Source organism: Takifugu rubripes, chromosome 6 (genome assembly GCF_901000725.2).
Source record: "Takifugu rubripes chromosome 6, fTakRub1.2, whole genome shotgun sequence".
NCBI lineage: Eukaryota > Metazoa > Chordata > Actinopteri > Tetraodontiformes > Tetraodontidae > Takifugu > Takifugu rubripes.
Window position 1 is genome coordinate 11,022,997 of NC_042290.1, and position 12,510 is coordinate 11,035,506.

The 12,510-nt window shown below is 44.7% G+C and overlaps 2 protein-coding genes across 3 annotated transcripts; both read right to left on the reverse strand.

The window, feature by feature from the left end:
• Window positions 1-278: 278 nt before the first annotated feature.
• On the reverse strand, window positions 279-3,441 carry prlhr2b (prolactin releasing hormone receptor 2b). 2 transcript variants are annotated; one of them, XM_029837488.1, is made up of 3 exons: window positions 3,254-3,441; window positions 1,473-1,810; window positions 279-1,185 (listed from the first exon to the last, which is right to left on the reverse strand). In XM_029837488.1, the coding sequence occupies exons 2-3, from the start codon at window positions 1,799-1,801 to the stop codon at window positions 549-551; spliced, it is 966 nt and encodes a 321-aa protein (XP_029693348.1). In that variant the 5' UTR covers window positions 1,802-1,810; window positions 3,254-3,441; the 3' UTR covers window positions 279-548. The 2 variants fall into 2 exon arrangements, with proteins under 2 accessions (XP_029693348.1, XP_003965535.1); XM_003965486.2 differs by having other exon boundaries at window positions 1,374-1,810; window positions 3,254-3,431.
• A 3,519-nt stretch (window positions 3,442-6,960) lies between these two features.
• Window positions 6,961-12,321, reverse strand: anxa4 (annexin A4). Its single transcript, XM_003965485.3, has 13 exons — window positions 12,170-12,321; window positions 11,195-11,244; window positions 10,796-10,883; window positions 10,055-10,149; window positions 9,420-9,533; window positions 9,156-9,246; window positions 8,287-8,366; window positions 8,027-8,083; window positions 7,862-7,955; window positions 7,685-7,780; window positions 7,555-7,613; window positions 7,261-7,383; window positions 6,961-7,141 (listed from the first exon to the last, which is right to left on the reverse strand). Exons 2-13 carry the CDS (start codon window positions 11,201-11,203, stop codon window positions 7,085-7,087), a joined length of 963 nt encoding a protein of 320 aa, XP_003965534.1. The 5' UTR covers window positions 11,204-11,244; window positions 12,170-12,321; the 3' UTR covers window positions 6,961-7,084.
• Window positions 12,322-12,510: the final 189 nt, after the last annotated feature.

The window sequence follows — 12,510 nt, forward strand, 5'->3', positions numbered from 1 at the left end:
AAATTCCACCTCCTGTCAATGTGTGGTTACACCGGTGTGAAGCAAAGATGACAGACTGTTCCCCTTCATTATTTTATCCAACAGACAATTACCACAATGCGATACTGTACACGATGCACATAAAGCAGCCGTTCCATGCAATTAATGCAGAATCGAATCTAAACCTGCACGAGCACAAGCTGAAAGGACGCCACGTCTCAGATCACTATACTTGAAGCTTTTCAAAGACCTGCATGTTTGCCGAACATATGAAAAGCAATTGAAACAACAAAGGGGGGTCGTGCTACTGTACAGCTTCTTTTCAGGTTTTCCACCGAAATTACTGGTCAGTGACACTGGGCGGTGTATTCACATCTGCTCAGGGTTAAAAGGATGCTGTTTCGCAGCATATTATTAAACCTTATTATAACATTTGTCTTAGAGAAGGTGCAAAATATTGACATAATCGGAACTATAGTCAGGTCTGGTTTTTTTTACAGATCGAAAATTTGTGAATCGACGTTGGCGGGTTTGTGGTCAATAAACAAGCCTGTGAACCCTCTGTGTGGTCACAGGACCACGCTGCCCCGGCAGTGGTTGGCCGAGCGCACTCCTATACGGTGGCGACACTTGAACATTTTGCGTAGCTCGGCGCGGAAGCGGTCGTGGAGCCACGCGTAAAGGAAAGGGTTGCAGCAGGACGAGCTCATGGCGCACAGGTGACAGAGCAGCTGGATGAGCAAGAAGTAGCGCTTGTTGATCAGGTGAATGTCAATGTCTCGCAGCACGTTGAACACGTGAATGGGGAGCCAGCACAATGCAAAGGCAGAGACCAAGAGCGCCACCAGGCGGAAGATCTTCCTCTTCCGAGCCTGTTGGGCGCATGTTTGTTTCTGGCTCCTGTGGCCAGGTGCCACACACTTCCTCAGTTTGACAGTTATACAGAGGTAGGACACGAAGACGGCCGAGAGCGGGAGGACGTATGTTACCAGCAGGGTGCTGTATGCGTACGCGCGCCTTTCTTTCTCCTGACCCAACCAGAATTCCTCACAGATGGTGAACCCTTCGCCCTTGAACTCCACGTGGTAGGTGTGCAGGATTGCGGGGCCCACGAGGCCGCAGGAGAGCAGCCAAATGCCGACTAGGACAGAGGCGCAGGTCGCCACAGAGGTGCGCTTCTTCAGCGGGTGGACGGTCGCGTAATATCTGCAACACAGAGCAGCGGCGCACACGTCAGTATCAGAACCAAACAAGGCTCCATCTAACCATTTATTTAACCTTTAAAACAAATTTCTCTATTCGTCTTGAACATGACCCAGAGGTGGGCTGGTAGCAACAGATCTGAGCGGGCTGCAGATGTGTGTGTGTGTGTTTGCTGTTTGATTACCACCCACCTGTCCACAGCAATAGCCGTGAGTGTGAAGACTGAAACATAGACTGTGACTGGCTGAATGAGGAACACCACGTAGCACATCGAGCGGCCAAAAACCCACCCGCGGGGATTGAAGGCGTAGGCGAGGGTGAACGGCACGCAGGTCACACACATGAGCATGTCGGAGAAGGCCAGGTTCCCGATAAAGAAGTTGGTGACGTTGTGCATCTTGCGGCTACGGCAGATGACGTAGAGGAGCAGGTAGTTGCCAAAGACCCCCACCACCACCACCAGCACATAAGAGGGGATAATAAGAGGCTTGAACGTCTGCAGCAGCGCCACATCTGCAAACTGGGAGCTGCGGTTGGCCGAGCTGTTGTGCACGGCAACCTGGTTAATGTGCTGGTCGGTCTGGCTGCTCCCAGCCAGGCTACTCTGATTTCCTTCCATGGCAACAACCTGGACACACAATCACAATGTATTTACAGCTGGAGCTTATCAATGTTCCAGAAGGTCGCATGCTAATCAAATGAATGTTTTCAGTCCAAGAATGAAGGCTACATTTTAACAGTGGGGAGAGGAAATGTTTAATGGAAGGCCATTAGTGGGTGTTTTTGTCGAGGCATTTCACTGTAAGAGTCAGAGACATTGTTAAATGGGTTTTGGCTGTAAAGGTGTATTAGCAAGCGCAGGTAAGAACATCAACATCCTTCCACACAAGTGTTTCTTGAAAATGTCACAACGCACCATCCATTCCATTAATCCCATTAAAGAGCAGGAGAGTTTTCCACGTCATTGGGACATTTATTGAGCGTAACAGGCAGAAATAAAACTGTCTTCTGCATTCGATTATCATCGTGATCGAAGGTCAAACAGCAGCAGGTTTTTTTGCCTGTTCATTGCTGCACATTCCCAACACTTCAGAAATATGGTTCTGACTCTTTATTGTTTCTTTTTAAAACTCTGCACAATCTTTACCACCAATTTTGGCTTAAGTGTCTCCTCTTGATCGACTTCTGCTTGGACTCGTTATTGATCGCTCTTGGTCAGGCAGCTTCTAAATCCCAATTTGACTCCTGCAGTCACCAGCAGACCTTTTCAGATCTGTATTTGTGTCGAAGAAACACGAACGCTGACAACACCTGCCCACAAAACTGCACGTCGGCTGCCCAGATGATCCCAGGGGCCCCAAAACAGAGGTGCAAAACGGCTGCTGCAAACAGTTCAGCATTTATGGGTTAAATTGAGTTTGTGATGGGAATCTAGAGGTGTTGATCATGTTTTAGAATCCTCACCCTCACCCGGCCGTTGCTACTGAAAGGTGAAAACATTGGTCGACTTTTACAGGGATTAAGGTGTAAATGTGCAGAGCGTTCGTGCACAATTGACTCTTATTTATTGTGGAAAGACTATCAGGAGAGAAAAGCTGTATTTGATGTGAACGTAGCAAATTTAGTTGTGGCCAGAATAATTGTAAAATGGAGAAAGATCTAGTACAGTTATTGCAGAGTGTAACAATCCTTTTCAAAAATATCTTGAGCTATTAATTGAAAAGATTTTTTTCCATACTTCAAGCTTATAGCTTTGAGTCTTTAGTGTAAGAATTAACTGTTATAGATTTTGAGGATTCAAAAGTCTTACAGGACGAAAAACTGAACAGTTATTAACATTTTTCTCAATATATTAGTGTTAAAATACAGAAAAACACAATTATACCATAAAAGGTGAGACATACAGTATGGAAGCTGCATCATTTGACCCCTCATTATGTGTATTTTGTATGTGTAACATTTCTTTTTGTATTACTGGCCAAACGCTGAGGTCTGCAAATCACAGTAAATCAACAAACAACATGTTGTGAAAATGAGCCAACGTGCAGACAGAAAGCATGCAGCAACTCACCGGCGTTGGTGTTTTTCTGTGAGGACGTCTGGAGCGGAGAGCAACGATCCCCGTGCGCTTGTGCACAGCGAATGAGCTGAAGCCGCTGCTGTTTCAGAAAAAAGAGAGCGTGCACCCAGAGGAAAGATGGGCAGGGAGAGGGATGTCTGATGAGGCGACAGGAAGCCAATAAGATGCTGAAGACCCAACAAAATTCATGCTGGACTTGGTCTTGATTGATCAGTGCTGGCAGACGATGACAGTGGTGGGATTGTTATTGATTAACTTTTTAAAGTGTAATGCTGGAGCTAATGAACGAGGATGGAGCTAAAAGAGACATTTTTGTCCCTCATCAGCTGAGTGAAATGGACAAACCCTGGAAACAGTCTGAACACAGGGAGAAGTGTGTTATAAACCGCCCGATCGATATTTTCCCTCCTGGATCCACAACCAGAACTGCTGCTTATCAGTACGGCCACGTGTTGCTCTGCCTCTATCGCAGCTCTCAAAAACAGCCGTCCATCATGCAGAATCTCAGGCCGGAATGTTCCATTTACTGGCTCTGAGGTTCTCCACCCAAGGACATGCCTCTTCAAATCTTCTCCTCTGAAAAGCATGTTTTCAACATGTGAAATGACATCTGTCTGTGTGTGTGTGTGTGTGTGTGTGCGCGCGCGCGTGCAACAGACATTTCGAGGTCTTCTTTGAAGGGTAAGTGTAGTCTAACAGAAGCGCATCAGTCTTAATTAATGTGTTGCTTTTAAAGAAATGATAAGACACAATATAATTTGACCATATTTAATCTCTTTTGCCTTCTTTTATTTGGTCATAAAAGTAATTGTTTCTTACTGCTGGCTGAGATTAATTATTATTCTTTGAGCCAACCCTGACAAACTAAAGAAGCAAACTAATATGACAAAGGAGATAAAGCTACAAATTCATGTATAAAGGAGAGAAGGGACGAGTCATAACCAGATTTCAGTGTATAAATGTCACATTAAATCTGCATTATTCAAATTAAGGCTTCTTTTGCTATTGCTGAGGAACAGATCCAAGTAATTGAAAGAGAACTAAATTTGCAGGGTTTGATTAAAAACCTCACAGAGGGGAGATTTAGCACCAGTTGCTGACCAGAAATCCATGGAAGTCGCTAAAAGTCAGACTGAAGCTTTTCTTTTTTGCTAAAACATGTTGAGAATTATGTTTATTTTTAGCCGTAGCATCAATTGTCAGTGCCAGACAGCTACTGCGCCTCCTTCAATTTCCTTTAATATGTAAGAATTACGCATAATGTTGCATCTGTTCTATCAAAAAAAACCATCAAATGTCAGCAAAGGAGGACTTCGAGACAGATTTCCATCACTGTAAGGACGATGATGACAGTGTGCAAACTAAACAGGACGGGAGGACGCTGATGGCGTCTGACTAATGGAACCCACATCTTCATAGCAACAGAACATTCGAGACGCCTGAAATGCGGCTTCAACCAGAACAATATCACAGGTTCAGAGAAGCTCGACAGGCATCGGCATGTTTGCCAACACTTTTCCATTAAACAGGCCTGGAGCTGCAGGGGCCACGAAACAGAGACGGCGAAGATGGCGGGAATTAAACGTCAGAAAAGTGCAGTTTAATGAACAAATTCTGATTCAGTCTCAAAATATCCCATGATTAAAAAGCTCCTGCCCTCGTTTGTCGTTGTTCTCTGCTGACACCGATCTCAGCCTTGGTTTTAATTGCATCTGGGTGAAATGAATCTTGCGCTGTTGGATTAACCAATAAACACAATGGTTCCTCACCTCTGAGGAATAATAACATCTGCAAAGATTTGATGTATTACCTTTCTACATAAGATGATCGTTTCTTTGATGTAGCACTCTGTGAGTCTGTGAAATCAAACCTTTTCAATCTTTTGACTCACTAAATACACAAAAAAACCACCTGAGTTTGCTACCAGAAACACATTTGTTTGTCTCTTTAGTACAGCTAACATTATCCTGCAGTGTTTTCACTGCATCATCAGGCTCCATTTTAGCTGTTTTGACTTGGTGTCACTGTGTGTGTGTGTGTGTGTGTGTCATGCACTCCACTATTGGACCTTGTAGCATCTGTATTCAAATGCAGCCTTGGTTGGAGGAATTGGATTATTATATTCAGCCTCAACAAACAACTTTGGCCTTCAGTATTTCTTATTCCAGCTATTCTGCTGTGTTCTCTGTGCACAGCAAAGACCTCAGTGGTTCTCTGGGGTTTGACTTATTTCCTAACCTGGGAACTTCGTCTGTGGTCTATTCTTTGTGATATGTCTCCAATTTGCCATCGTTACATGTGTGTTACCTGCTGCTGTAAAACAGCCTCATCTGCAGGATTCTGCTCTTCAACATAGGTCCTTTCCGATAAATGCAGTCGAGTTGTCTTGTATCACCATGCTGCCTTAAGATGACGTCTCCTCCTTTGAATGTGAAATTGCTGCCTGAAAGCATGATAATAGCCCACTGCATCTCCAGGCCGACATTACGATGGTGGTGATTTGCCACAGGAGAAAAGAACACGAAAGAGTACGTCGATGATTCAGAAAACATGCTCAAGAATTGTCCGAGCATTTGTGTCATATTTAATTGCGTGTAGGTTTGTTTTGCTTTACATTCCAGATGTGCAGACAGTGACTCTCTCGGGAGAGAGGGGAAAAACCATTCACGCAGTTACCGCTCAAAGACAAGGCTTTGGGAGCTACTTAAGCATAAATAATTGTCCCTCAGAGACGCAGCAACATGCAGGTTGCAGGAACAGCCTGACACCCTGGACACCAGGGGGCACCTGGATATTGCTTACTAATGAAAACTGTGACAATAAACATAACATCCTTGTTTTATACAGTACATGTTACTTAACATGCACCTTTTATTTTTATTTTCCAGGTTACACGCGAAAGTCTTTTGATTTCCTCCTAAAAACTTTGACCGTTCTACCCTCCAAACTAAGCAGCCTGTGGGATGAAGACACGAACGGATGGAGACGTTTGGTCTGTGTTGCCCTGATGCTCTGATCAGGCCCTTCAACCGGCCAGGGTGCAGAAGGGTTTGCTCAGCTGGCTTCTTATCAAGGCCTGCATGGCTTATCTTGTGTTTGGACTGTACCAGAAATGTAATTTATCTCAGCTTGACGGAGGCGGGGGAGACGCAGCCATGTGCCCACTAAAGACAGGACAGAGGAGCCTTAAAGGTATAAATATAAGATTCAGGTAAAAAGCACTCATGGTTCTTTTCTGTAATTGTGCATCGCCAACAATTAAAGCATTTTTTGAAAGAGGATGATTAAAACAGGAGCTGCAAGCGTCGGTTGTTTTGGCTCTACCTAGTGGCCACTCTGATTGGCGCAACAATACCTTATTCCAACGTTTATTGCCTTTTGTCAGAGCTGAGATGGATCCTCTTTAACTTGATTAGAGCACGCTTTACTGCCCCTGAAACCAAGCTAGCAGGCTATTAATGTAATTACGTGAAATGATGAAGGGCTGACTCAACAATTGAGGAATTGCTACCAATTAAACAAATGGGCTTCACCGAAGGGACAATGATGAAAATGTTGCCCCGTAACAAGAGCTGGGGCTCGAAGCCAATAAATTCATCTTTAACGTCCTTCAAGATGCGAGAGGTGCAGAGCTGTCTCCCGCTGACGGGCTTAATGAATCCTTAATGCCGGATCAATAACAAAAACACAGACGCGTGTAAAAGGTCACCGGGCTTTGGTTTTAATTAGTATAAATGGTAAAACAAGGCACTGCGGTCAGTGAAATGTGACGGCCCCATTGAGGTAAAGAACTGATGATGTGCTCAGAGCTGGGCCCGGCGTTCACTCGCCTCCGCACAGCTCCAGCAGGATTTTACGGTAGTCTCCCGACGTGTCTCCCTGATAAAACGAGAGGGGGATCAATGAGGCTTCAAAAGGAAGTGCAGGGAATAAACACCCACCAGCACGATAAAGCCTTACTGAAGAATATTAAAAGCATGCATCTTTCTGTGCCTCACCTTGATGAAGGAGTACAGAGTCTTTCCATACGCCTTCAAGAACTCTGCTTTAATGTCCAACATGTCGATCTCTGCCCTGGCAACCATTGTTCTGATAAGAACACTATCTGTGGTGCCCAGCCCCTGAACACACACACACACACACACACACACACACACACACACACACACACACACACACACACACACACACACACACACACACACACACACACACACACACAGACTGTCAGCATACTGGGTCACACTGCTGGATTTCCCTTCCAGTTCCATTAGCAATCATGGAATATTCACCTTCATTGATTTGTACAATCGTTCTGCAAAGAACGCCGGCTTGTTCCGAATGCATTTCACTGCAAGGCAACAAGGGAGTCACCAAATGGACAAATGTTTGCGATGTTTCTATGGAGGAGCGGAGACGCACCTACGGCCAGAAAGACGTCCTCCAGAGAGCCGGACATCTCCCTCTTGATGCTGTCCTCAATCTCCCTTCCGGAGATCTTTCGATATTCATCAAACACTAAAGGAAGAAGGCGGGCTGCTTAGTGATGAGGTTCCCTTAAACGTTCCCATTTTAACCGCTTGAACATGAAGCAGATACCTCGAAGAAGGTGTTTCCGGTTCCTCACACAAAGAACCGTGAGGAATTTGACCTCGTCCGTGCCCCATCTGGCTTCGCCAGCCTCGAAGATTTCCTGAAGTCACACACAATAAATCTAAAAGAGAGTCCCATGCGAGATGCTGGGAGGTGTATGGAAAGTCTTGCCTTGGCGTCCACAGCAGCCTGGGCCTCATCCACCGTGTCGCTTTCATCACGACCAGCCTGAAGAGAAGCAGGCAGAAAGTTTTTGGCACAACTGAAAAAAAGGAAGTTGATTTTTTTCTAACTTAAGTTTCACTCTGATGCATCTTCAGCTTGATGCATTTCATAATTCTTGTGGTTCCACTTGCAAAGGTGATGAACTATCGAACATGAGGAAGTGAAAACGTTCTGCATGTTTGTTCCGAACAAACGTGAGGACTCACAGTAAGTAAAGAGACCAAAACTCTGCAGAACATTCCAGATGTGTCCCCGCTCACGTCGTCTTCCAAGGATTTTTCATAGTCTTTCATAAAAAAATAAAAAATAAAACACACAAGAAATTGTGATAAATATTCATAATACATTCATTGTTTAAGCAGATTATCACCATCAAATGATCTGCGCTCCGTCTCTGGTGACCTGAAGCGTTGTTTAAACTCTAATGTTGACTGAGAAATGTCAAATTACAAAGTCAAATGTAGTCGGGACAAAATCTGTGCAGTTAGATTCAAGTCAATTCCATTTAAAATTCAAACTTGGGAAAAATGCACGTGATAAGGGGGCATCCGAGAGAAAAACCAAGGAACAAACACACTAGAAATGGTTCAAAGTGTATTCAGACTGAAGATATATTATTTTAGGCAAATTTAAGGAGCAATAGTTGGCTCCAGTTGTGTGAATAGAGGCATCATCGTGTTTGATTTAGACTCTGGGCTTAATTAACTGTCCTTGATCAGGAAATCCGATTTCTTCTGAGTTGTAATCTGTTTAATTATTTAGATAAGTTTTATCTGAAACTCACGATTTTAATATTTAGATGCTGTTGGTGGGAAACCTATCAGCGTGTCAACAAGATGAATAAATACAGTGGCAGTAAAGGGCCGAACAGACATCAGCAACGGGCCTTCATCAATAATTAATCCAACCTGCTTTTTCCTCATTACGGAGGTTATTGCATTCCCCCACCGTGACCAGAGGCTTTGTCACAGATAGACAATATCAGATATCATACAAAGCCCGGAGGCACCGTCGGACTGGAGACCGTATTATAACCCGTGGTCAGGAATTCTATCCGTCGCCGGACTCCACTCACGTTTCTTGTAGAACGCATTGATGGCTTTAATTTCATCATTCGTCCTTGAGGCGAGAATATCGATGAGACAGGCTTCTTCGGTGCCGGCTCCCTGTGACAAAGACAGTTGGGTTGTAACCGTCCAAGTCAGCGGTTCCCAAAGGCACGTAACACAAACTCCGAGTTTACATGCGCAGGACTAGAAAAGTGCACCTCAGTGGTGCAGTCTAAGATTGGGAAAATGACAAAAAAAATGGATATTTTGTGTGAAGAATTCACGAGAACCTTCATTGCGTTCTTTAGCTCGTGGGCATCGTACACAGGCGGCAGCATGAGCAGACCCAGAACCACACTTCTGAAGTTCCCGCTCAGCTCCGAGGACAGATCATCAGCCAGGTCCTGCGAGAGGACGAGAACAGACGGAACTTTAGTCACTGCCGACACACAGACAAACACAAACAAGCACAATCTGCCTTTGGATTGGGTCAATCAGGGCGTTATCCGAGCAGCTGACTTCAGCCATTCCGCTCTCCCTCAGCCGGCGTCTTCCAGGGAGGGTGTGGCTTCTGGAAAAAGACGCCGTTTCCCCACAAACTGACACGTGTGAGAACTCGAGGGCGTTGCCATGACTCAGTCCTTCTGCCTGTCAGGTTTCTACTAACAGGATCCTTCAGCTAACTATCAATATCCATGCTGCATCATGCTGAACTTCCCTGCTCAGTTAATATTTATCTATATAATAACAGAAACTGCGAGAGGGAAGTACTTCTCTGCAGAAGCTTTCCACAGCGGCTGCTCTCTGTCGCCGTGGGTGTTAGTCAGTTAATGCTCAACAAGATGGAAAACCTGCTTTACATGAAGACACAGAGAGCACGGAAGGGAGAGTGGATAAGAGGTGGCGTGTTGGGTGAAGCTCCCACCTTCCCCAGTGACTGTTTGTAGGCTTCTTTGATGCGCTGCCTCTGGGCGATGGTGCGATGGGCGACGATGGCCGTGATAGAGGTCTCGTCGGTGCCTGCGAGATGCAACACCACAGTCAGTCAGTCAATCTCTTTCAATTAAAGTCGACCCGGCATCACCGATGCCTCCATGCAACTGATGACACCCCTGCCGGAGTCATGTAGCCAAAAAAAAAGTAATTTTTAAAATGTGGTTTGAGTGATAGGGCCTCTTATTTCCTTTCTGCAGATATATAAGAAACATGTCTAGAGAACTTGTGCTGGTTTTTGTCATTAGCAACAAGAACCGCAAGGCCCCCAAAACAGAAATGATTCAAAACAGGAAAACAATCTTGAGTCAGGGGAAGATGATTATTCTATTACAACTTAACGACATTGACATTCCACCTCATGAATGTGCTGAATGGCCAGAACTCAGGTGGTCAGGAGGTTCTTGTTATGGTTTGAGCGTGATGTCAAAACAACATTGGCAGCGGTCACTTTTTGTTTGATCAGCAACGAAAGCACGAAGAAATTTCCCTCAGCAGCAGGAGGAAATTTTACAGCAGAGCACAGAGGACGCAGTCAGCAGAGCCAACGTCAGCTGCCATGGCAACACAGGCAGCAAAACTGACTTTCAAACTTTCCAACTGAGGATGGAAATGGCTAAAAATGATATTCCAGTTATATTTTCTTTCCAAGTGCAGATGTGGTGACACTCACCAGCTCCCTTCATGGCGTCTCTGAGCTTCTGGACGTCGGCCTCGGGATTAAAACCAGCCGCCTCGGTCACTGTACCTCGCGTTCCAATCTGGACATAAACCAATCATCAAATACGGGTTTTGCTTAGTTTTGCCACTTTTCATACCTGAATATTTGAGCTATACTGTGCAGAATGATAAAAAAAAAATGTTGGTTTGGTTTATAAAATGATTTTATTTCCTCAAAAGAGCCGTAGTCCAGCCTGGTTTTCTGTTTTAGCCGGTAGGACAGAAAACCCATGTGGAGTACGACCCTTAAGGACTGGGTTTGAACACCCCTTTAATAGAGAGCTATAATACTTAACACAATATATAACAAAGACAAAGCATAATAATGATCGACAACAGTGAATAAACTTACTGCTGCCATTGTAGGAAAAGTGGAGATTCCCAAACAGGTGGAAGGAAAAGCTAAAAAGAGGAGGTAAAAAAGAGAATTAAATAAACCATAACAGCAATTAGATGCAGTATCCAGTCACAGTTTGGAGCGTGACCTTTGATGACCTCAATCGTGTTCACGGGCTCTCTATTGTCCCTGGGGTTCATCTCATTACTGTGGATTTGTCTGAGTACACCTGTAAATACCCCACAGACAGAGGTGCTGGTGGCAACACCACAGATCTGACAAATCCCACCCCTGTAAATAACGAATGGTGATTAGTCAGAGCAGAGGAAGCCCTGGAGCAGCCCTGGATGACACCCGCACCGCCGACCACTGCCAGGCAAAGTGAGAGGGGACACTTCCAAGTCAAATGAGCAATGTTTTAGGGAAACAGTCTGCGTGTTGATATGCAAATACTGAGCAGGCTGCACACATGAGCACAACAATAGGCAGCAAAGAGCGTGAATAAAGACAATCTAGATCCTGTTGCCTCAGTGGATCTAAATGTAGATCTGCTAAACCAACACTGCAGCAGCCCGGCTGTTTAGAGCCCCAGGCAACAACAGTTTGCCTCTTAGAGGGGCCAAAAGTCATCTGTATTGAGTGTTAGACACATGCTGCATACACTTTGTGCTTCTTTACGCACGAGAGTCACCGATTATGTAATAAAAGTGAACGGTTTGAGGACATTGAGCAAGAGCGGTTTTGCCTTAATAAGCAGGTTTTAAAGTTGTGGATACGAAAGCAAATGTACGATTTCTATGGACGTCGCTATAATATAGTTAAAATCTATCAAAAAAACAATCGAAATTCATACGACTCTGGAAGAAAAATGGATAATCCTTCAGACACACCCTGCAGACAGACGACCCACCGCCTCCATTTGAACTCGAATCGCTTAAATGTTGCAAAGCCGCCGGAAACTCAGCAGGAGATGTGTGACTTTAACCTTACCTGTGCTGAAAATAGGATTTGCTATAGTTGAGGCCCGGCGACCGAGAAAAAGCGTCGTTCTACCAGGAAACTGAAGCTTAATAACTCACAGCTGCGCTCTCGTCCCTCCCACCGGGATGTAAACGTTGACGGGGTCCTCCCATGACGTACTGCTGCACAAATTACAAAAAAGAAATTGATATAACGTTGAAACGTATGTTATATTTATGCATTTTTTTAAATTTTTGTTTTACAGCTTACGAAGCAAATTTTCGAAAGTTGACAAAACGTAAACTGCTGAAAGTTAGGTTCTCTTTCTCTTGGGTTTAACAGCCCCACCTAGTGGACATCCAGAGGACGTG